This window comes from Gopherus flavomarginatus, chromosome 1 (assembly GCF_025201925.1).
Source record: "Gopherus flavomarginatus isolate rGopFla2 chromosome 1, rGopFla2.mat.asm, whole genome shotgun sequence".
Classification (NCBI taxonomy): domain Eukaryota; kingdom Metazoa; phylum Chordata; order Testudines; family Testudinidae; genus Gopherus; species Gopherus flavomarginatus.
The window spans coordinates 358,267,910-358,292,603 of NC_066617.1; the positions used below are offsets into that span (position 1 = coordinate 358,267,910).

The 24,694-nt window shown below is 47.6% G+C and overlaps 1 protein-coding gene across 2 annotated transcripts in view; it reads right to left on the reverse strand.

The window, feature by feature from the left end:
- Nucleotides 1-24,694, reverse strand: part of MYO7A (myosin VIIA) — a 185,600-nt gene that overhangs the window by 39,602 nt on the left and 121,304 nt on the right. For both annotated transcript variants that reach the window (XM_050930288.1, XM_050930279.1), the window contains 12 exons: nucleotides 20,790-20,927; nucleotides 15,351-15,509; nucleotides 14,191-14,283; nucleotides 11,826-11,920; nucleotides 10,381-10,465; nucleotides 8,905-9,123; nucleotides 7,479-7,586; nucleotides 6,652-6,861; nucleotides 5,995-6,198; nucleotides 4,609-4,785; nucleotides 2,991-3,080; nucleotides 748-875 (listed from right to left, as the gene is read on the reverse strand). In XM_050930288.1, the coding sequence (XP_050786245.1) occupies nucleotides 748-875; nucleotides 2,991-3,080; nucleotides 4,609-4,785; nucleotides 5,995-6,198; nucleotides 6,652-6,861; nucleotides 7,479-7,586; nucleotides 8,905-9,123; nucleotides 10,381-10,465; nucleotides 11,826-11,920; nucleotides 14,191-14,283; nucleotides 15,351-15,509; nucleotides 20,790-20,927 (1,706 nt within the window). The remainder of the gene's footprint in view (nucleotides 1-747; nucleotides 876-2,990; nucleotides 3,081-4,608; nucleotides 4,786-5,994; nucleotides 6,199-6,651; nucleotides 6,862-7,478; nucleotides 7,587-8,904; nucleotides 9,124-10,380; nucleotides 10,466-11,825; nucleotides 11,921-14,190; nucleotides 14,284-15,350; nucleotides 15,510-20,789; nucleotides 20,928-24,694) is intronic.

The following is a 24,694-nucleotide window of genomic DNA, read 5'->3' on the forward strand; positions in this document are numbered from 1 at the left end:
TCTGTAAAATCTGCATAATACCATCCCCTCATCTCACAGGGTTGTAGTGTAGATACATTAATTGTGCATGAAGCAGGGTGGGAATGATCTCCAGAAATAAGGCCTACGGCCACACACTGAACAGTGAAGTAGGACAAAATATTGACAAGCTGAGCATTAAGTGAGCACTGTCCATTCTGTGCACTGAATGAGGCGGGGTCCAGTGGAAAAACCAGCGTATGATCTTATAATTAAAGATAGAGTCTGAATGCATGTGCACAAAGGGGCTGAATTAAGGTTGCATGGGCAATCATAATTCTGGCTTTTCCTATCTTTTGAGTTTTGACTTTGCAACTGCAACAATGTTCTTTTAACATAGCTTTTTTGTATGCAATAAAATAAATCTATTCTTCTGACAAAAGAAGACCCAGCAACTTAGGATCTAATGGCTTGGATAAAAATAAACAGTGAAAAGAAAAAAGGAATGCTAATAACTGGGGGCCTGATCCAAAGTCCAATGAAGTCTGTGTCAGCCTTTTCAGTGACCTAATGGGCTTTGGATCAAGCCTGAAAGGAACATCTAACAAACACGATGGGAGTCTAGCCCCAATCATATAGAGGAAGAGAGATCGAAGAACAGTGTAATACGTGTTTTATTCAATTGCACAGATTAGCAAAAATATTTCTTTTTAATGAGAGCAGCTTAACTACTGGGGGTGGGGGGGGACGACTGAGAATGATAGTTGACTCTTTGCACTGATTTCTAACCTTAATGCTGGTCTGAGGATGCCATTACCAATAATGAAATGCAGCTTCTCCAAGTTGGAGGTGGGTCGGTCTTCAAGCATGCTGTTGCCTTGGAGGGTGGACTCACCGTCGTGGAGTCTCTTTGTCACCTGTCAACCGAAGACATTATTCTCTTTCTGGTTAACTTGTTGCTATGATTCCCCGCTTCTTCAACCCACACCTCTGTGAACGGCTGTGCCTCCCATCCCCACCCAGGTAGGATTGCCCCAATTTTTCCACAACAGCACCTGTAGGCCACAACTCCAAGCCTCACCCTCCACCGGGATAACTCTATTAGAAGGCAATGGAATTTCACCAGTCTATAACTGATGAGGATATGGCTCTTCATCTCTTCTCTATTCAATCATCATTAAAAACAGTAACACAATTAAAAGACTCTCTATCGGCCAAAAACACAACGCCATGGCTGTAAGCGTGTAAGCACATGTGTGGTTGTGATCGTTGTTTCTGGTTTCCTCAGTCAGTGCACATCATAGAATCATAGGACTGGACAGGACCGCGAGAGGTCATCTAGTCCAGTCCCCTGCACTCATAGCAGGACTAAGTATTATCTAGACCAGGGGTCCCCAACGCGGTGCCTGCAGGTGCCATGGCGCCCACAGGGGCTTCTAAGTGTGCCCGCATACTGGCTGGCAGACGAGCATACACCAAAATGCCACCAAAATTCGGCGGCATTTCGGCGGATGCTTGTCCGCCGCCACAGTCCTTCATCTGGCGCCTGCCAGATGAAAAAGGTTGGGGAACACTTATCTAGACCACCCCTGGCAGGTGTTTGTCTAACCTGCTGTTAAAAATCTCCAATGACAGAGATTCCACAACCTCCCTAGACAATTTATTCCAGTGCTTAACCACACTGACAGTTAGGAAGTTTTTCATGATGTCCAACCTCCACCTCAATTTAAGCCCATTGCTTCTTGTACTATCCTCAGAAGTTAAGGAGAACAATTTTTCTTCCTCCTCCTTGTAACAATCTTTTATGTACTTGAAAACTGTTATCATGTCCCCTCACTAACTAAACAAATCCATTTTTAAAATCTTCCCACATAGGTCATGTTATTGAGACCTTTAATAATTTTTGTTGCTCTTCTCTGGACTTTCTCCAATTTGTCCACATGTCTCCTGAAATGTGGCATCCAGAACTGGACCCAATAATCCAGTTGAGGCCTAATCAGCATGGAGTAGAGCAGAAAAATTACTTCTCATGTCTTGTTTACAATACTCCTGTTAATACATCCCAGAATGATGTCTGCTTTTTTTGCAACAGTGTTACACTGTTGACTCATATTTAGCCTGTGGTCCACTGTGACCTCAAGATCCCTTTCTGCAGTACTCCTTCCTAGGCAGCCATTTCCCATTTTGTATGTATGCAACTGATTGTTCCTTCCTAAATGGAGCACTTTGCATTTGTCCTTATTGAATTTCATCCTATTTACTTCAGACCATTTTGAATTTTAATTCTATCCTCCAAAGCACTTGCAACCCCTCCTAGCTTGGTATTGTCTGCAAACTCTATAAGTTTACTCTCTATGCCATTATCTAAATCATTGATGAAGACATTGAATAGAACCAGACCCTGTGGAACTCCACTTGATATGCCCTTGCAGCTTGACTGTGAACCACTGATAATTCCTCTCTACCATACGTATAAAAAGGAAGATGTGTCAAGAAAAAGGATTCTCTGTCCTAAGAGCTGAAGAGTGGGTTCTTCAGAAGTGCTCAGCGCTGGTTGAATGGCTCACATGGGTGTTTGATCACAGATCTCAATGGCAGTGGAGTTAGCCCACTGTTGAGTGCTTCTGAAAATCCACTCGGAATCTAAAGCCTAGCAGGAAGTGGCTGAAGTCAGAAAGACCGAGAATGTACAGGCCAACACAGCGGGGTGGGCGATTCTCTAACTGGAATTCTATGCAGACGGCAGGATGTGAAAAGAGGAGATGGACAGGTGCTTGATGAATGGAGAGTGCGAGCTGCACCAGGCATAGGGAAGAAGGCATGAGGTGAAGGGTGATTCAAGGAGACATGGGGAGCCAACCTTTCCCTTTAAAGAATCTTTAAATCTTTCAGGCCCCCAAAGACACAGAGAGCAGCAAACCCAGAGGAGGTCTGGATGTGTTGTGTCGAGGGAGCAGCAGGAGAGAGTCAGAGAGCCCTGCAGACCACATAATACCATTTGTGCTACCCAGCCGCAAAGCATTTCCTCTCACCTCTTCAGTCAGTTTGGATTTCTTCTTTAGAGTCAAGGAGACCAGTTTGTGCCGCACACTGTTCTTCTTGTGGCCATCTATGTGAGCGCTCTGCGAAGGCAAGAAGAGTAGCCTTATTCCTGGGACGCACACAACCCTGCAGGGTGGGTTTCCTGTGTATCCGGCTCACCAGCTTTTAGAAATGGCAGCATCTTCAGTGGATTCTGAGCACTGATTTGATATTTCTGAGAGATGGGTCAGAACCAAAACCCTAATCTAAACTCCTCCAAGCCACTACAATGCTCAGATCTGGATCTCAATTTTGCAGCTGGACTCTGTCTCTTTAATGAGCCAAATCAAAACCTGGATCGAAACAACCTCAAATTTTAGGAAAGTTTGACATGAAGGCAAATTACAGCTCAAACCCATCTCTAATACGTAGTTTATGGATTAGAAGCATCTGGCCACTTATGAATATCCAGCCATCCATTTCTAATTGAATCTAACCAGGCATTCATACTACCCAGAGAAATGAGAACATTACTATCCAGAAAGAACAGTTTGTCTCTAAGATAAAAATACATTGTTAAATTTTATCTCTCTTCTCTAGGGGCTCTGCTGATGCCACAGCCTACTGAAATATGATATTCTGTCCAGCGAACCAATAAAAATGGTTAATTATACAGAACGAAGCTTGATTCTTCTTGTATATTTTAACATAATTAGATCCCAGTGGAGATTACTTTCCTCACCAGGAGCTTTAATGAAATTGCTACATTATATCATTGTTTCTGGGAATATGACTGGAACCAGGGGTTTTATTTATTTAGATCTACCAAAAGCGTCAAACAAAGGTGGCTGTTCTTAGACTCTAGGGGGCCTTGATGTAATCTAAGTGCAGCAGTACCATTTATCGCATCCTGCCACCGGCAAGCCAGGTCACTGGAAATATCCTGCCATCTTGTATAAGGCAGATTCTCAAAGATGAAAGCATATAAATTGCCAGAGTGCAATGACCAATGGTCTATCCAGTCTTTTGTCCTGCTTTTGGCAGCAGCCAAAGATGGATTCTTACGGTGAAGTGTATGTGTCCCATAACTAAATGGTGCAATACCATTTACCACAGGAGTAATTTTCTCCCCAGGAGGGGTTGAATCCCATGGGACAATCCCAGACCTCACTGCTCCCACGCATCTTTGGCCTGACTAACACAAACACAGAGCAATATGTTCATTTAAATCAAACCAAAACATTCCACCACACACACAATTCTTCCACCTGCCGGGGGAGAGGATGAGAGAATGAACCACGTGACATGTGTTAGCCACATAGCTTAATGCACTAATAATCATAATAATACCTAGATCTGCTCAAGTGCTTTGCATCAGTAGAATACTATAGTGATGAGGGCAGTATAAGTATCTATATGGAATAGAATTTATACTTTGAAACACAAGGGATGATAGGCTTTGTAGTTTTCTCCTTGCTAGAATAGTGGCAGATGAAACTTACAAAACTATTTGCCTCAATCAATCCCATCAGCAGTTTGTTCCACAGATACATTTCTACTTTCATGAACTGTACATCAAGAATATTGGCTCTTCTACAGCTGTAACGTTAAAGGGAAGAGCATTCTCACCTCTCCTTCCCCCTGCAAAGCCTGCAGCTCCTTTTTGTAGGTCTTTTTCCCTAGAGTCTCATAGATTTTGGTCATCACTGGAATCTTCTCGCTGCCGTCACTCATAGCCGTATGGTATTTAGGCTCAGGAAGGTCTCCCATGAAACGAAGGATAGTGATCCACACTGCAAGTGCTGCCTATTTGCAACAAATAGAGTTCTTGGCTTGGTCTGGTTTAATATAATTAATTGTATGTATTATACTGTAATAAAGCCATGGCCACTAGTGACTGGACTCATCGCAGCACTAAACACTTAATGACAGCATGGATAATACTCAGATCCTCTGCTCCAAAAGCACAGGCCCCTGCTACTTGGGCTAAAGGAGACTCTCCTTTGGCTGTTAGCAGTTCAGGGTCTATGAAAAACCATTGAGCGGTTCTGAATCTGTTCAGGAGAGGGTAGTGGTGAGTATACAGTGCAAAATGACTAGTTCATTAAAATGTGTAATATAAATGCAAATTAAACTAAAATTGTGCAACACAGATCAGAGTCTGGAAAATACATGAGACATCTCTCATTAAAGTCGAGTATAAAGGAGAAACCTCGCAAATTAGATAATCAAAAACTAATTGAGTCCCTGCCCCTCCCCCCAAAAGAACAATCAGACATTGTTAGTATCAGAAAAGGGTTTCCTACTAAACTGAGATTTTATGTCTAATCATTCTCAGATGCATGAACAGAAAGGCCAGTAGGATAAAAACAAACAGGGAGGATAGTTCAATCCATCTTTTTGTAGGGCCATTAAGGAGTTTTGGCACAATTCTCCTGTACAGTTCTTGTGCACACCCTGTATATGTGGCCCAATCCCTAACAGACCAATCACCACAAGCACAGTGGGCACTGTTAGAGCATCTCAGCACAGACATCAAGGACTGAATGGGCATGTGGACTGACTTCCCATCTTGAGGCACATGGGTGGGACAGTGTGGGAGCAGACTGTCCTACTGTTGTATATTTATACCTGTTTGGTGGCCCTCTGCCTCCCAAGCTCTAACTCTAGCCTGCTACATAAGTACTAGATGAAGGTTCAGAATGCTTGGAGAGGATTGTTTTATTACTGGCTGGCACGGTTTTATTTCTTAAACATGGTGCTCAAGCACATCGCAAATGAAATTTCCTTATGGTGCATCACATGACCCCGTGTCTACTTGCCCAACAGAAAGAGAAGCCATCAATGAAGGTCACACAGGACATCCAACAGCAGATAAGGACTTTGCTCCTAAACTATCTTCAAACTCTACAGGGATGGATTCAAATGGGTGTCCTAGAAACGAAAGGGCTCTGTAGCCTATTACCAGCCCCATTCTTCATGACCAGGACATTTACGGATTATTTCCTGTCTCACCAACTGGTCTCCTTCGTCCTCGTGGTACAGAAGGGGCTGCTTAAGTGGCCGGCGGATGTATGTGTGTGTTGTCGTGCCCTGGAAGTAGGTGGCTGCAAACTTTGCAAATTTATACTCCGAAAGGTCTTCCTCCTCTTCCTCGGGGAGGGGCAAAGCTGCATCTAAATCCTCTTCCTCTAGCTCCTTCTGGGCTCGCTCAAGGTCCTGGAGAGGGAGGAAAATATACACATCCGATTTGGTTTAGTGTCTTTAAAAGCTCCCTCACCCTGCACTTCACCTTGCTCCCGGTTCTGGGACTGATTTCAATAGGGCCAGGATCAGTTCTCAGGACAAGAATTGGCACAGAGGATCCAATCCAACTCCCCTTGAAACCAGTGATTTCAAGGGAACCTGGATCAGCCCCTCGTGAGGTCTGTAGATACTTCTTTAACCTGAGGAGAATCCTCTGTGGGGCAGACTCCCAAAGGCAGCAGCAGAAGCAGCAAGTGTGAACACATTGGAAAAAGAGTTATGATGAGCACTCTAAGAGCTAAACATTAGGGTAATAGGGTGATGATGCTGGACCAAGATGGGATGGATGGATTGTCCCCTGTGCCAAAACGTTACTCTGAGCAACACTAGCAAGCCCTGTCTGTTGCTCCATTCTCCATGCAGTACCTCAAAGCCATTGGGTGCCTGTCCTTCCTGGCCTGGCAGAGACGAAGTGGTCCCTAGGAATCCAAACATTTTGTCCACCATATCTGAGTCGTTCACTGGCTCCTTTCGGGCCTTCTCCATTTTGTCTAAGAGTTCCTTCTTCTGACGGGCTTCCTCCTTCTCCTTCACCTCTCTCTCAGCATCTTCCCGGGCCAGCTGAGCAAGACGTACCTAGAAGAGAATGGTTACACTGACTAGAGTGCGTTCTCTGGCAAGCTGGTCCTTTATTCTGCAGCTTGGCCCCTTAGCTTTAGAGCAGAAGGATGGTCTTGGGGTTAAGGCACTAGATTGAGACGCAGAAGATCTGAGATAAATTCCCAGCTCTGCCACTGACTCACTGTGTGACCGAGGACAACGCACTTAAATCTGTGCCTCAGTTCCCCACCTGCAAAATGGACACAACAATGCATCTTTCTCTCTCCTTCTGACTATTTAGAGCCCAAGGTTCCAGGTGCAGGACTTTTACTCTATGCACATACAGCACCTAGCACAGTGGCAATGTTCCAGTGACCTTTGAGGTCCCTTATGCAGTCCTATAATACCAAAAAGAATACACATAATCTGTGTACTTCTGGTGTGGCAGATTGGAAATTCTGTGCTAGCTTCAGTCAAGTGAAAATAGGGATGGCTTTACTGAGTCAAATATGAACAATACAACAGGACAGCAAGTCCTCATACTATTTATTGGGATGCTGCCTTCAGTTGACCTTATTCTGCCCCTACACTTTTCAGCAGGAGTAGAATCAGGCCCTAGAGAGAAGCCAAGAAAGAGAAAAGTCAGATTGTACTTGGTGCTTCTTTTCTGCTTCCTCTTTGGCTTTCTTGGCACTCATCTCCTTCCGGAGCCGTTCCTCTTCTGCCAGACGAAGCTTCTCTGCTTCCAGACGGCGGTGATACTGGGAAACAAAACACAAGTGGGCTTTTAAAAAGACACTTAGCACTTTTGCTCTGCTAACATCCAGATCACAGGAGCACGCAGCACAGACATGAACACAGCTCTGTCCCTTGGTATGTCTCAAGGAACATTAACATAATGGGAGTCGGTTTCTAGCCAGAGAGAGGGTACCAGCTTTCACATTGCTTTCTGATTTTGATTTCATTCTGTCACGATCTTGGGGGAAGAATTTGCGTTCTGCACTCCCTTACACACAGTCAGTGATCCACACTAGTGTGATCTGCCTCTCTCTACGATATTTAGGGTGCTGGCCCCTAGGGTAACCACAGACTTTTGTATCCTGGAACAAACATTTGGGGCATGCCCATATTAGCCTTTACAAAAGTGATAACTAAGTCAAGTTAATTGGCAATCAGTTAACTTCAGGTTAAAAAAATCTAGTGTAGACAGAGAGACACTGACAGCTAGACAAAGGCTGTAGGATGGATGTTATACAGCAGGGGTAGGCAACCTATGGCACGTGTGCCGAAGGCGGCACATGAACTGATTTTCAGTGGCACTCACACTGCCTGGGTCCTGGCCACGGCTCCGGGGGCCTTTGCATTTTAATTTAATTTTAAATGAAGTTTCTTAAATATTTTTAAAACCTTATTTACTTTACATACAGCAATAGTTTAGTTTTATATTATAGACTTGTAGAACGAGACCTTCTAAAAACATTAAAATGTGTTACTGGCACGCGAAACCTTAAATTAGAGTGAATAAATGAAGACTCAGCACAACACTTCTGAAAGGTTGCCGACCCCTGTTATACAGACTATAATGCTCAGGGCCGCCCAGAGGATTCAGGGGGCTTGGGGCAGGGCCAGGTCTTCGGCCGCAATTCAGCGGTGGGTCCCTCTCAGAGGGAAGGACCTGCTGCCAAATTGCCGCCGAAGAATGAAGCGGCCACGGTAGAGCAGCCTAAGTGCCTCCGATCGCGGCTGCTTTTTTTCCCATCACCACTTGCATGTACTCATCGGGCAGCGCTCCGAAGCTTCGGCAGCACTTCAGCGGCGGGTCCTTCGCTTGCTCAGCGTCTTCTGCTGCATTGAAGGACCCACCACCGAAGACCTGGAGCGAGCAAAGGGCCCGCCGCCAAAGTGCCACTGAAAACCCAGAGCGGCTAGCAGTGTCTGGGGCAAAATACCCCACTTGCCCCCCACCCTGAGTGGCCCTGATCATGGTCTGGGGAAACCAACCCTGTTGGTCCTGTTAACTGGATGCTGTCTTTCTCTACCACGCATGCTAGCAAACAGCATTTCCTGCATGGTACTTACTTCTCCCTTAAGGCGCTTATACAGCCTCCGTGCAATCATGCCTCTGGCATAAGCCTGGATTGTAAAGACAGCCCAAAGGCGATGGCGGAAGGCCCTGCGCACCAGGCAGCCCCGGCACCTTGCCTGGAACTCGATGATCCGTCTGCGAGCCATGTGGTACTGCGTGTGGAGTTTGCGGGAACGGTAGAGGGCCTGGAGCCTCAGGAACCCAGTCCTCATCTGCAAAGGAAATAGCATTAAGACATTGCGCCGCTGAGGGACTCACCGGCCATAGTCAGATTTTCCTCGCTCATCTGCCCTCTCGCAGCTGAAAATACAAACCTGCTGAAATTAGCAACAAGCAAAGAGCCCTCCAAAAAGCAGGGGAGAGCTGCTGTGAGATGGCAGAGAAACAAAGTGCTCCTGGATTTGTGTGGCCTGATCCAAAGCTCACTTAGTCAATGGGAGTTTTCCCATTGAATTCCATTGGCTAGAGATCCAAGCCTTTATGGGCTCAATGACCCCTAATGCTTCTCGTGCACAGTCTGCTCCCTGTGCTTCCCTCAAGAGGTTTGGCGCTCAAGATCCCCCAGATCTACACAGATCTCAGAGCAGTCACAGGTAGCAAGGGCCATGCACAAGGAGGCCCAGCACCTCCTCATGCCTCCTGTCATGGCTATTACCACTACAATGTCTCCCCCAGGGGGTTCCACATCACAGGAGGGGGCACTTACGTTAATTCAATCAGGGATAGCTTATGCTGGGTTGCGTGGGGGATGATACTGCAGAGAACGGCCATCCCTCTGGCCTTGAACACTCCCATCCCCAGGCTGCCCCCTGCACACTTCTGCAGGCCAAATGTCATGGCATGCCCTCTGCAGGTCTTCTGCTGGGTCAGGTCCAGAAGAGGACCGTATACCATGCCGGAGACATTCTCTTCTTCCATCCCACCCTCCCTATTGAGTTCTGGGATCTGCCATGCTTGGGGATGCTAAGGGGGGCTGTGTAAATACCCAGGAAACTAGAAGCTGTCCGCCGCACGTGCGCAATTTTGGATGGGGTTGTGGAGTGGGGGGACTGTCAGCAAAACATGGCTGCAGCTGCAGTAAAGTCCAAGTGACAACCTGGATCAGGTGCAATTCCAAGGACAGAGCTACGCCACTTTCACCAACTTTAATACTGGCCCTGAGTTTGCAGCCTCCTGAGAAATGACATAAGGAATCCAGGGCCACACGTGACCAACTGCTGTAAGATGGGTCCAACTCATGACAAAGGTGTGAGGAGGATAACCAAAGAGATGGTAGCTCCCTTTATGCAGAACCGAGGGCAGCAAGGGTACAGCTTCCCCCTTTCCCTTCCAACACACTAGCCAGCTGTCCCCTCTCTGACCTTTCCCCTCAGGGGATGCTTAACTGGACCGATAAGGAACCTAATATCTGGATCCTAGGCAATGAGACCAAGGTGAGAAGAGCGTAAAGGAGAATTGGCAACACTTACAGCACCATAGTTCTTTCTGCAGTTATGTCCCCGCCAGTATCTCTGAATCATCAGGGCCGAATGTCGCACTTTCAGGAAATTGGACCTGGAAAGGGATTACAAACACCTGTGCTGGTCTGCTGGGGGTTATCGTTACCTTGGCCCACAGGGAAAGCCAGCTGCATTCTTCACAGACTGTAAGGAGTAACCTCCCCTCCCTTGAGCTCAGTCAGCTGCTGGATAATGCCAGTCCCAGCCTTCCTTTCCCGTGCAGGAGGAAGCAGAGGCATTGTAGTGGTACTACCACGAACCCTCCTCTCTGCCCATTCCCTGTGCTTTGTCCAAAACAAGAACGGGAAGAGCAGTCCAAATGTGCCGATCCAGTGCCAGGTGATCAACGGTCCTGCCCTGAACTGCTGGGTGACGCCTTGGGTCCAGGCTCTTGACTTACCCCTCACCTCCCCCCCCCGCCTTTGCATTTGGAATCTTCCTCACTCTGTTTCCTCTAGTCTTAGATTTTAACCTCATCCAAATGAGGACTGTAGGACAGATCTGCAGCTGGCGTAAATCAGCATAGCTCCATTGACGTCAATGAACCCACCACCATTGACGCCAGGTGCGGATCTGGCTCCTTCAGTCTTCTTGGTGTTCCAGAAGGTGCACAGCACACATCCAGGGCTTGAATGAAATAAGAAGTCACTAGTCCATGCTCCCACAGCAAGCCAGCAGCTAAGTCAGGGACAGGTGACAGAAGTCCTGATCGCTAGTCCCCGGCTTTGACCAATACTCAGGACTGCTGCTCTAAGGACAGGAGTATGTCCCGAGTCCTTGGCCATCATTTTCTCTTTACCCCACATTGCTATGCAGTGTGCTTTACATGGGTTGGCTTCCTGCCTCTCATCTCTGCAGTGCCGGCTTTTCAGTGGGAATAGCGGTACAGCAGCACCTTGGGCATTGGGATGAGTTGCACTGTAACCTACTATTGCTCTTTGCTGCCATAAGGCTGAATATCACCCCCCCTCAGTCTCCCACTGGAATTTTGTCTCTGAATTCAATGGGACCAAGATCTGGCACAGAAGGTCATTTGGAATAGTCTGCTAGTATAACTAAAGTTGGCCAATGAAGAGTGTCTCTCCTGAGTGCAGAACTGAGTGTGGACAGAAAGCCTTACTCCCATTGTTCTGAAAGTCGGCAACCTGAAAATATATGTTAATAATTTCCTTCATGCTCTGAGCAGCTCCAGCACCGGTTATAGCATAATGTCAACCCCTGGGGGGCTTTATCATGCTTACCGCGAGCTAAAGCAATAAGCCAGACACACTGTGAATGGGCAGAATAAGCTAGTGGTACCTGAGGCAAAGAGGACATTGTTTTTGCAGAGTGCCATGAACCGGAACATGGTGTGCCAGTAAGTTGCACTAACAGATCCCCCAAAATTCACCAGGCATTTCCTTGGCATATAATACCTGTCTTTAAACCCACGAACCACCTTCTGGATGAGGATGACCTTGTCTGTGATGGCCTTGTCCCTCTCAATCTCCAGCAGCATATCATGGTGATCCTGGGGAATGAACCAGTGCACAACGGTTACCCTGTGACCACTGGCCATCCCACGATGGAAACAGAGGGATGGTATAAGGCTCCTCCCCAGCGGTCAAATCTAAGGACGTCCAGCTTTACAACTCACTACGTTTGGGTCTCTACAGCATAGCCACTCACATTCCGATCAAGGAGAACTGGACTTAAATCTTTCCAGCTCATCTGTGCCATGCCTAAATATGCCAGAAGGAGTCACCGCTGAGCATCACCCCTTCATCCCAGAGGCCGCACGCATGGCAGGGCTTAGTAACAGTGCGTGAGTGAATTATGTCACCTTCTGCTGTGTGGCTCACTATGCTATCAGCTTATGAGTCAGTCAAGTGAGGTTACTGCCATGCGCCTGATTCGGTAGCATTTCCCACCCACGTTGTGCGGGTACTAATGACTGCACAAGGAGCAGGGCACTGGAGAAGACTGTGGCAAAGTTGGGAGCAAACTCCAGGCATCCTGAGTCTTGGTCCACTGCTCTGACTACTAGATGTCACTCCCTCCTCCCGTAAAGCATAGGAGGTGCAAAACCTGGACATAGGAAGGAGGGCTGAGGACAAAACTGTACCCCTTCAGTCTGCATTTCCTTGCTTTTGTGGAATTCAGTCAAGTCACGTGATTCTAGCCTCCTTTCTATATCGTCCAAACTGATTTCTATACTAGTTTCTTTACTGGCTGCTGCAGGAACTGAGTTCATCTATACAACTTTGCATGCTTCCCATTTTACCCGACCTTGCGTTGCCCTTCAGAACCTGTTCGTTTCCCTATTTCCTCCCTGGACAGCTGCGGGATCCTGATAACGCTTTCTGGAAAGGAAAGCTACAGGGATGTCAGGAGCAGTTTCTAAGAAATAGCTGGGGAGATGTTTAAAAATAAGTGACAGGATTACATCTGAGAAACACTAGAGAAATCCCATCTGCCTCCCGGCTTGCTCCTTGACAGCTCGGCCTTGTTTTCCTGGAGGGATTTAGAGATGGGATCGTAAAAACAAATGCATGTGAGTAGGGCCGTCACAAGAAGACAGCTCTTTGTTACGCTGCTGCTGTCTCATTGTGCTGCACAGGGCCCTGGATCCATTAGGCAGCACTGCACTGGTCTTGCCGATCTTGATGGGCACAAAGCTGCTGATCCTCTGTTCGGCATGGCAGGGAACTTTCAGTCACTCCCACTGGCTCTCTGCTGAGCCCAATCCCTCTCTCTTTCCCACGTACGTGACCTCAGGGGTTATGGCAGCCTTGGGGACCAACGTCACATCTGTCTGACAGGACCTGATGATAAGGGCCTCAGGAACAGCCTTGGAAAATGTCAGCAGGTGGTGGAGGGGAGGGGCTCACAGGGCATCTGTGCTGCCACACTATTCCCTACTGTTTGTGCAGAGTGGGATCTTTGGGCCACTGGGCCCATCCTGGCTTATGGAGCTTTCAGGAGCTGTCAGCCAGCCCCAGCACGGGGGCAGGGGATGGATTGAAGGGAGCAACTCAACAGCTCAGCTCTCTCATTGTCTCCATGGGTGTCAGTCAGCCAGGGAGCTTCCCCTCACACCTCCTTGGCAGGGACCTGGGCGGGACACTGCCTATGCCCTGAAGCCCCTCCTCGGTGATTCTGCTGCCATGTCTGGCAGTGGAGTCATTGGCCTGGCTCTGGAGATACAGCTGGGGAGCTCACAGAGGAGAGGCCTGCGCCGCTTGGGATATGACCAGTGCCGTGGGTGCGGGTTTGAGTGCGTGTGCATATCCCAGCCAGGCTCTGTGCCAGCAGAGTGCTAGGATTTCACCCATACTCTGACTCCTAGCTCTCACCTGATCTGGACCCAACACCATCCCCTGGCCCAGGCCCCACCAAATCAGGCCAGAGACCTGGGTAGTGGATGGGGATTAGTTCTAGTTAGGGAACCACCTACTGGGATGGGTGTTAGAGTCCTTCAAAGCCAATGGGAGATGGGAAGACAAGGAGCAATGGTCTCAAGTTGCAGTGGGGGAGGTCTAGGTTGGATATTAGGAAAAACTTTTTCACTAGGAGGGTGGTGAAGCACTGGAATGGGTTACCTAGCAAGGTGGTGGAATCTCCTTCCTTAGAGGTTTTTAAGGCTTGGCTTGACAAAGCCCTGGCTGGGATGATTTAGTTGGGATTGGTCCTGCTTTGAGCAGGGAGTTGGACTAAATGACCTCCTGAGGCCTCTTTCAACCCTAATCTTCTATGATTCTAACAGCTGCTCAATGCACGGACAGCCTGAGAGCATCTTACCTTCAGGAAAATCTTGGTCTTGCCAATCTGCCAATCATCATCTTTCCCCAGCACAGCTTCAGCAATTCGCTGGCACGTTCCACGCAGGTCGCCCTAGGAGAAATGGGGCAGCAGGACATAGCAGCCTACGGCTCACATGAACACCAGCCGCCCCTACCAGCTATAAATACGGGGCGGAGTCTGATCTCACTTCCACCTGTTTTTCACTGGTTTAATCTAGTGACGTTAATGAGGCTTCTCCTCATTTGCATGCTTCCCTCTTCTGGCTGGCCTAGAAGCAGTGAATGAAGATGATGATTCATTCTAGTCTCAATCCCAGATCCATGACAGTGACTGTCACTGCTGACTGTAGTGTCTATACAGTAGATGTGCAGCGATGGAGCAACACAGTGGGCTGCACCGTGGCTTGTAGAGGCCCAGGCTGTGGTGGGAGAGGGAGGAGGCACGCTGCCTCAGTGGCAGGGTCAGAGGAATTATGCCTTTGAGAGTAATACCTACTGAGGCCTGTAGGGAACATACAGAGAGGTCCTGCTCGCTACACCTGTTCAGTCGATGCAGCCAGCACTTCCCCAGTGCAGCCATGCCAGTCTGGGCTGGCTAGTTGTATCAGCTGTGCTCCCCAGCCATCCCTCTGTGGGCTCTCTCTGGTCCCTGCGAATGTGTTGCCGGCATGTTTCAGGCAGTACAGGCTCATCCAGTTATTTTAACTGCTACTGCGGCTTCTGAGCTCAGCTGAACCATAGTCCAGCAGACGCCTCATCCTATCTAAGGTGCTTAGATGGCCCCTGTTACCATAGTAACTGAAGGCCTCACAGTCTCTCATGTGTGTATCCCCACAACCCCCCTGTACAACATGGAAGTGCGAGTCCCATTTTACAGCTGGAGAACTGAGGCCCAGGGACTAAGGGCCTGATTTTTAAAAGTACTTAGGTGCCTAACTCCCATTTAAATCAACAGGAATTAAGCACTTAAATATCTTTGAAAATCTGGTCACAAGCCACTTGCCCAAGGTCACACAGGAAGTTTGTGGCAGAGCAGGGAACTGAACCCAGGTCTCTGGCTAGCACTCTAACCACTGGGTCTTCCTGCCTCTTGACTTTCTCCAGGGCATTAGCACGATGGTTTTTGATAAAAATCCAAGTCACTGCTTAAACCTGTACCTGCTTGTACGCCGGCTTCACCCCGGGCAGGAGGACACGATACCTGTCCACAAACTCCACGAAGCTGTAGCGGATGGGATAACCGGCCCTGCGGATCCGGATGGTCTCCATCATCCCTGAGTACCTCAGCTGGCGAACACACAGCTCCCGATCAAATAACTGAGGAGGGGGAAAATCAGATTGGAACACTTGGTTTCAAACCTTGCTGGCCTGTGAACCGGCTCAAGCCGTACCATCGAGCCTGAATGTGGGGGACAATCCGAAGTCTTGTGGGGGAAACAAATACAACATCATCTCCATAGAAACTTTAAGGATTGCCGCATGAGAGGGCCTGATCCTGTGAGGCGCTGAGCACATGTGTCTCCGTCCCTTTGTTTAACTCCCAGTTGCACAACGGGATCAAGAAAGGACCCATAGTGTGCTGCAGGGAACTGGAAGGGAACAGGGAAGGCTGTGTGTTAGCGTTCCTGCTAAATCCCTCCCCTTGAAACAGAAAACGAAACTGCTTTGGAAAATGGTGTCGGGATAGCGGAGTTCAAACTGTGTTTGGGGCCATTCTTATTAATGAACAACAACGATAAGGACTTGTCTACACACTGGCAAGTTTCTGCACAGTTAAGCAGCTTAGTGTGCTCAAACAGCAGATGTGAGTGCATGGCCAAGCCACTTTGTGCGCAGAAACTCCTCAGTTGCAGCGCTGCCAAAAATCCACCTCGACGAGAGTTGTCAGGCTATTTGTGCAGAGGCCCCAGTGCTCTATTGCTAGTGTAGACATTTGATTCTTTTCTGTGCTGTAACTGGCCTCCGGAGCTGTCCCATAATGCCTCGGGTGACCGCTCTGCTCATTGTTTTGAACTCGCCTGCCCTCGAGACACGCACCCCTCTCCTTTCAAAGCACCTTTTCTGACAGCCCGTGGGTGCTGTGCTGATCTGCTCCAGGACACAAAGCAAACCATTAATGTGGAATGCTCGTGCTGTTGAACACAGAGGCAGTGTGTGTGTGTGTGTGTGTGTGTGTGTGTGTGTGTGTGTGTGTGAGAGAGAGAGAGAGAGAGATATTGAGAGCGCTCAGGGAGGCAGGCGGGGGCTGATGTTGGGGTTTCCCCCTCCCCCTGCCCTCAGGACTGGTTGCTTCCTGCCACTGTCTGAACTTACAAGACAGCTTGCTGACACACTCTCTGTCCCCCAAAACACACTGTGTCTCTCCAAGCAAACACACACTCCCTGCCACACACTCTCCCCGCTCCTCCCGCAACTTCCATTGAACAGCAGCTGGCAATGTAGTAGGATGCCCATGGAACAATGGGATTGGGAAACCTGCATCATATGGTGCTGTGCTTGAGCCATAAGGCATTGCGAACCCTTCCCAAAGCACCCTGCAGCCAGTTGCATAGTGGGATAGCTACCACAACGCACTGCTGTCTTTGCTGTTGCAAGAACTGCTAATGTGGATGCGCTTCAGTGTCACAAGCAGCACAGTGTGGACACATAACATTGGTTTAATTCCAGCGTTTTAATAAAAGTGGTATAACTCGTGGCGCAGAAACTTGCCAGTGTAGACATACCCTAAGAGTAATAAAATTAAGTCCTGACTGCAAGTTTGGACTCTGCAGATACCTTGGATCTATATTTGGTATCACTATGGCCCCCCACCACACACAGTATCTGAGCATCTCAGTCTTTCATGTATTTATCTGCATAACACCCGTGGGAGACAGAAAAGTATTGTTTCACTGAATGGGGCACTGAGGCATAGGGAAGGAAAGTGACTGGCCCCAGATCACACAGGCAAAAGGGAGAAAATCCTTCCCTAATTAACAAAGCAGGAGTTTTAGGTTACAGAGTGGCCAGGGCTGGCTCCAGGCTCCAGCGTGCCAAGCGCGTGCTTGGGGCGGCATGCAGCGGGGGATGCTCTGCCGCTTGATGGGAGGGCGGCAGGCGGCTCCGGTGGACCACCTGCAGGCGTCCCTCCGGAGAGTCCGCTGGTCCCGCGGTTTCGGTGGAGCATCCGCAGGCATGCCTGCGGGAGGTCCACCAGAGCTGCGGGACCAGCGGACTCTCCACAGGGATGCCTGCGGGAGGTCCACCAAAGCCGCGAGACCGGCGAGTGGCAGAACGCCCCCTGCAGCGTGCCACCGTGCTTGGGGTGGCGAAATGGCTAGAGCCGGCCTGAGAGCGGCCTGTGTCTCAACCCTTCTGCTGTTGAAGAGCCTGCGAGGAGTGCCCTTAAGAATAATTCCTCTTCAGAAAGGGCCAGATTCTGCCACCCTTGCTAATATTGAGCAGTAACCATCAGCTGCTTGCAGATTCAGGGGCAACTCACTGTGAACAAATGGTGGCAGAATCTGGCCCATACACCTGACTCCAGCAGCCTTAGGATCAAGCCCATGGCAGGGCTGCTGGCTTGTCCGTCCAATCCAGGCAGGACTAACACTATGCCAGAGATGCTTTCGGGCCCTTCCCCCAGGGCATAGTTTATTAATTCAAATAAACCCACAAAGTAACGAAAAACAAGGCCGTTCCCCTGACCAGTTCAAGCTGCGGGGGCCTGGAGACCTCTTATTCTGTACCCCTTTCTCTGCTCCAGACCCAGGAGCAAACCTCCCTCCTGCAACTCCCCTGAACTGAGCTCTCTCAGAACTTTACCAGCATCACCGGACCACTGCCTAGCTGGGTCTGCTAACTGAACAAGGCTGGCTGGCCCCAGGCTCTTAAAGGGGCAGACTACCCTGTTACACCCTGATTCAGGAAGGTACGTGTGTGTGTGTGTGTGTGTGTGTGTGTGATTGTAACTGAGCTCACAAACAGTCCTCTTGACATTGATGGGGCTACTCACACGCTGAAAGTTATGCATGTGCTTACATACCTTCCTGAACTGGGCATTAAGTGGACGCCTACGTTATGCAGACTTCTGCCAATTTATGGATATTCTTTTCTTTCCTCCCACAATCTGTTCATTAATTACATTTGTTTCTTTCACACTACTTACAATAACACACAATTATTCAGAAACAACAGTGCAGGAGCCAGAGAATTCACTCAGACACATCTGGGTGAAAACAAAGTCATTTTCCAAAGTAAGTTTCACGGGGAAGCAAAACATTCCAAAAGATTATGGACAAAAGTTTGAAAATCATGTAAAATAACAAATGACCAGGACTTTCCACTGGCCTTTCACTTCCTGCTATCCCATTTCCTATCATTATCCGCACACTTTCCTTCATATCCTGGGACAGAAAATTAACTGACAGAAAATGTTTTTCTTTCACAACCTTCCTGCACAGCCCCATGTTCCACGATCTGTTTTTTGGTTCTGTATTTTTAAACTCATTCCAAAAATAAAGGTTCTCATTTTAGTATGAAATCACATTATACATCTTACAAAGCTGCAGCACAGAGCTTAGCATTAACTGTCCAATTTGTGTCTCTCTTTTGGATTAATCTTGCAATTCGCACGCTCATGAATAGTTTCACTGACACCTCTGTGACTACTGGTGTGAGTAGGGGATGAATGATTTGTGGGCTGCAAGATCTGGTCCTCACAGAGCAGTTAAATAGATGCAGAATTCCAAACCCAGATCATTCTAAAACGCAGTGGAGTTCAGATCTAGGGTTTTGGAACAATTTGCTAAATTTGCATCTGGATCCAGGTTCGGATTTTCAACACATTCCAAGTTCTAGGGTGACGTGGTTTTGATTTGGGCTCCTCTCTGCTGATAAACGAACACTAGTATTAAGTTTTGAGGTTAATATGCATTTAAAGGCACTTGTATATCTTTTTAAATTTCGGTCTCTCCCACTCACACACTAAACAAACACCAGGACAGAACAAACTGCTCATAGAGAGCTATCAAAATATTTGTCTGATCGTATTTGTTTTGCCAAACAACAGATCCATACATATATCTTCACAGCAAATATATAGATAAAAAGTGAAATTTATCATTTTAGAATTTCTGTGCCATTTTGCCCTGGTATCATTCAGAGTTAAATTCTGCCCATAGCTACTAAATCTGGACAGAGATGTAACAGTCAGCATAATTTTGTCCAGTGTATACATAACTTACTAAGACACCAGTCACAGACAAACCATAACACACAGCAATTGAAATTAGGAATAAGTAAGAGAACCTATTTTCAAGTTTTATAAGTAATGATTAGTGACCAATAGGGATTTTTAGTAAGGTTAGGTCCAACCCTACAAAGTGTGGAATTGGGGATGCTCAGCACACAGCATGAGGAGCTCAATGCTTCACGGTCCTTGCACACCCAAAACTCCTAGGGACTTCAGTGGGAACTATGAGTGTGCAAAGAATGCAGGATCAGCCCCTAAAGAGTTTACTTTATTGGGGGATATGTACACGTGTTCTCTTCCCTTCCATCTGGTAACTGCAATTTGCCCCCAAAGTACTAATGAATTTTAAATAGTCATAACAAACCCAAATAAACAGATCATCGTTTTACTACGTATTAGTAATTTTAAATGGCTGAGTAATTCTTTCCTTTGACTTTCAGCTGGTAGGGCAATCGGCTCGGTGAAAAGACACATTCTAACTGCCTGCCAAAGGCGATAAATGGGCTGTTATATGTTCATTAGATTGAAAACATTAAAGCAGGAACAGGCCTCTCCATCTCATCTTTGTATCTCCTGGGAAATCACAGCTGAAAACATGACTAACCTCTCACCTGTGCCTCTCAATATCTCTAACATCTGTTCTTTTAACTGTATTTATGGACACAATCCAGCAAGCCTGACTCACATGAAAAATGTCTATAAAAATGAGCTCCTTCTGTAGGTTACTAGGTTGATTGCTTTAGAATCCTATTTAATTTCTATAGAACCTTCTTAGATTTTGATCTAACAAGGGGTGAAATTACAAAAGTGCTATTGAAATCAAACAGGATTCCAAAGCAATCAACCTACAAACCTACAGAAGGAGAGGATTTCTGCAGGATTCTTAAACCTGCCCATAGAACTGAACAGAGAATTGTAACCCTGCTCCTGAATTCTATAGCTTCATTCAAACATTCTATAAGAAGGCCACGATTCTCTATGGAAATCTATAGGGCTTTTCCTAAAGGGGAGAGGCTCCAGCATGGGTCTCTAAGGATTATACTTCTGAGGAAGGGGGTGCCAGGACGAGGCCCTCATTTTGTAAAACATTTTGGGGGACAGTTTGTAGAAAATGCTTTACAAAGGAAGGACCCGATCTTGCAAACCCTTCTTCAATGGGACTAGTTCCCATTGACATCAGTGGGGCTGCAGGCATGTGTCAGGAGCACAGGTTAGGTTTCTAGACAGGCAGATGGACCTTGATGGAAGTTTCTCCATCAACGTCAATGGATCCAGAGCTTTACTCGTATTGAGTCCACATGTAAACCCTGCCTCTATAAGGACACTCAAAACACACCACGTAAAGAGGGAGAATCAGCGCTTACCATGGGCTTCTTATATTCATTAGGTTTGATGCAGCGGACGAAGAAGGGCTGGCACCCACTGAGGGTTCTCATCAACAGTTCGAGAGATCGCTTGAACTGGCTGCTGAGTGTCGGCGAGCGCTTCCTTGTCTCTGCTCCCTGGAAGAGAGTGGAACCACAACATATTTGTCTCAGGAAATGAAAGGATAACAGAGCTTTTCCCCTCTAGCCAAGTCACTGGGAACCTCCTCCCTAGCTGGAGTGGGGGCGGGGGTGTGTGTGTGTCAAACGTGGTGCAGGGATGGCATTCAGATTTACTGGCTGAGGAAGCAAAGGGAAGAATTGAAATATCATCTATTTCTGGAAACTACATGGAGGTTTTTCCCCATGAGGCCTTCGGATTCATAGTTTGCTATGAGTTGGGCCAGCTCCTTAGCTGGTGGAAGTTGGCACAACTCTTATTTGCACCAGTGGAGGCTCTGGCCTAATTGTGTGTATTTCCATCTCCCTGCTCCAGACAGTACATGTGGCATGAGACCATGCAGTCAGCCAAAGGTGCCTTACATAATGCATGCCTAGTGAGGACTAGAGGAAATCCCTCAGTATGCAGGAATTACCTCCAGGCAGAGGAACCCAGGAGCTTCATAGTAAAGAAAAGGCCATAATTTTTATTTCTCTTGGACTTGCTTGATGCTCCAAATGATGATCTGCACTGGCTTGTTGCATCGTTGAAACATTATATAGGAAGTCAGACTAGATCTAATGATCCCTTTTGGCCTTAAAACCAGTCAGTTTATAAAGTCTGTGAATAGAGACTTGGACCACAAGGGGGAGTGAGGTGTCGCAGCCCTACACTCCGGGTGGGCTATGTGGACTTTGGGTCTAGGCGCACAGATAGGAAGTGGCTCTTGCCCTATCAGCACAGCTGACCCGACGGCAGGGGGATTGTAATTTGCCGATAGTGTCATGCAAGACTCCAATTATCTTTACTGAGTGTTGGATCTTCAGGCCCATAGGAACACAATCAAGCCCTTAAATGGCACCAGGGCATTTTCATGGAAGATTTTTGAACATGGATTTGTTGACTTTCAGGGGATGCTGGCAAGGGCTGTCTATTTTCCCCAGCATCCATTAAGTGGATTCATGTTGGGAGCATCTTCTCTGTGTTTGGAAGAGGATATTAACTGGACTGATGAGGGGCACAACTTAATCTGGGGTGAGTTAGGGTGATTTTGTGGATGTCCATTCGATTGCTGGATAGGTTTTAAAAAATCTGTTCAAGGCTTAGGGCTCTGGCTAAGTGTACATTACATTTCCATCTGCCAGCCACTTCTCCCTAGCTGGTGAAAATTATGAACAGTGCAGGTCTTGAAAGCCTTGTAAGATTAATCCCCAGGAAAGTGCAGCAGAATTTAGTTTATCTGAATCCTTTTTATCAAGAAAACTCTATTATCCGTGCTTGGGTTACGTCCTACAATATGCATCGATTACACTGATAAATCATAGCAATAAATCATGTGTCCCTTGTCCTATTCAGATCTATGGGGTTCAACTATACATCAAAAGCTATCTAGATGTTTAAAGCAGAGGTCTCCACAGTGGGGGTGGTGCAAGAGGATACTTGGGGGTGTGCGGCAGGAGGAGCGCTTTTTGCTTTGGCAGTTCAGGCCCGAGTCCGAGTGGGTTTGTTTTTTTTTTTTGCTTCGGCAGTTGGGGTGGGAATCCGAGTTTTTGGTTTTTTTCCTTCGGTGCGGCGGGGGTGCGTGCTCAAAAATTTTTTACTGATAGGAGTGCGCGATCAAAAACGTTTGGAGAGCACTGGTTTAAAGAACGCTTATGGAGAATGTAGGTAACACCAGTGGATTCGGTTGAGTTGGGCATCAGACTGTAACTCCATGGGACATGGACATCCCATTAGATAATCAGTCTTGGGAGGATTCCAGAGGATTAGGTGGGAGGTCCACAAAGGAAGGATTTTGCCATGCCTTTTCCAAAGGCCTTGTGTTCTTTACTGGCTGATGAGCAGCGACTGCAGACAAAAAGTGGCCCCACTATCATGGGCAATATTTGCCAAATTTAATGTATTTTTCTCAGTTGCTAAAAGTGCCCATCACCAAAGTCTCTGGGCACTGTGCTAAACATACAAGCAGCACCTTGCTGGAGGACATCAACGTTGAAGACTTTAACCCCGCCGGAAAACTCTCAGGAATTTTGCACAGCTCTGGCCATAGGCGATTGTACAATGAAGCCCAGCCAACAAAACAGAAAGTCATCATGGAATTCCAAAAGGGAAAGTGAACAGTTCAAATCCAGCTCATGCACACAGCAGAAAAACCCAGCAACGCCAGAACAAGAGAGTTTAGCGCAGCAGCCATTAGCTATCCCAGCAAACCTTCACACAGGGATACATTGCTAACATGTGTAATTTATATCAACAGACACAGACCCGGACCCCTGCGAGTACTGTGCAGTTGGTGATAAATACCCTGTTAGCAGAGTCTGAGGAGGACAGGTTGTGTCAGCGATAATACTGCTCGGATAGCAGCAGGGCAGTGGGATGGGGCTGCTTGAGATCAACAGCATCATGCAGCTTTGCTAATTCAGTGTAAGTGGCCACCTCCAGTGCAGCACAGCGGGCTGGCTGCTGGAGGGGTTAGAAACAGATACAGAGGCAGAAACCAAGCTTAGCAAACTCCCATTTTGGAAGTGAATGTAGGTATCCTTTCCCAGCACAATGATCTGGGCCTGACCAGGAGGCCCTTGTTCGGCCCTGCTGGGGCGGAGGGGTCATCAGAAGCCTTCCAAGGCCTCCTAAAACAGGGGACGTGGGACTGCTCGCTGCTGGGGTGGGGGGCCATCCTGCCTCTCTAGATTGCTTCCCAGCTTCTCCTCAGCATCCGCCTCTTCCCATGCATCCCGTCGCCAGCGGAGGGGCACAGTGCAGCTTTCACCTCCAGGCCTCAGTGCCTCTTCCAGTGGCATGACTGGGGACACGGTTCTAACACAAGCTGGCAGAAGGCAACTTAGGTTCCAAATACTCCAGCCTCTATATCGGTGATTCTCAACCTGTGGCCCGCAGGCCCCTTGTGGCCCATTCAGCGGAGAGCTGTGGCCCATGTGACATCCTCAGGGCCATACAGGTAGTATTGGATGGGGCCACAATGGTAAATAGATTGAGAACCACTGCTCTATATACAGGCAGGGCTTATGTAGCCCACGACTCAACCAATCAGAATAGAGTGCTCAGCGGCTGGAGGGCCCCCATTAGCATACACAACACTTTGCGTCTCACCTGTGTACACAGGCCACTCTGAAAAATGCAGTGTGAAACCCAGGGCCCAGGAGCCGTACGAGAAATTAAATTATACAAAAAACCCTCAAGCAAGGCTTTGGACCAGACTTTCCTCTCATGCTGGTGTAATTCCACTCAATTCAGTGGTGTTATTCCTTTGTACACCAGTGTCAGTGAGCGGAGAATCAAGCCCTTTTCTTTTACTTCAACTAAGGGGTCAAAAAGAGGAGTAGACGAGTCTTCCAGGAAGACTGGTTAAGGCAGTGACGGTGCCAGTTTCACCTTGGGAGAAAGAAATTCCTTTGCTCCAAAAGCAACAAACTTCCATGGGTCAGAAGGTATCCCTTGGGGAAAGACCAGCATTCACATAGGTTCTCTCATTGTAATATACTTCCAAGTTTTCATAGTTTTAGCCTGTAAAAGTCTCTGGGGCAGGGACTATCTTTTTACTTGTGTTTGTACAGCACCCAGCACTATATGTACCCCAATTGGAAGTGGGGCTTCTAGACAATGCCATAAATATGGTATCTCAGCAGAAGGCTAGTAGGCCTCCCTAATGGCCAGCCACGACAGAAGTTTGATTTGGCTCTCAAACTAGGCTGGCCTAAAGTGAATAATTTCTTCACTTTGGAAA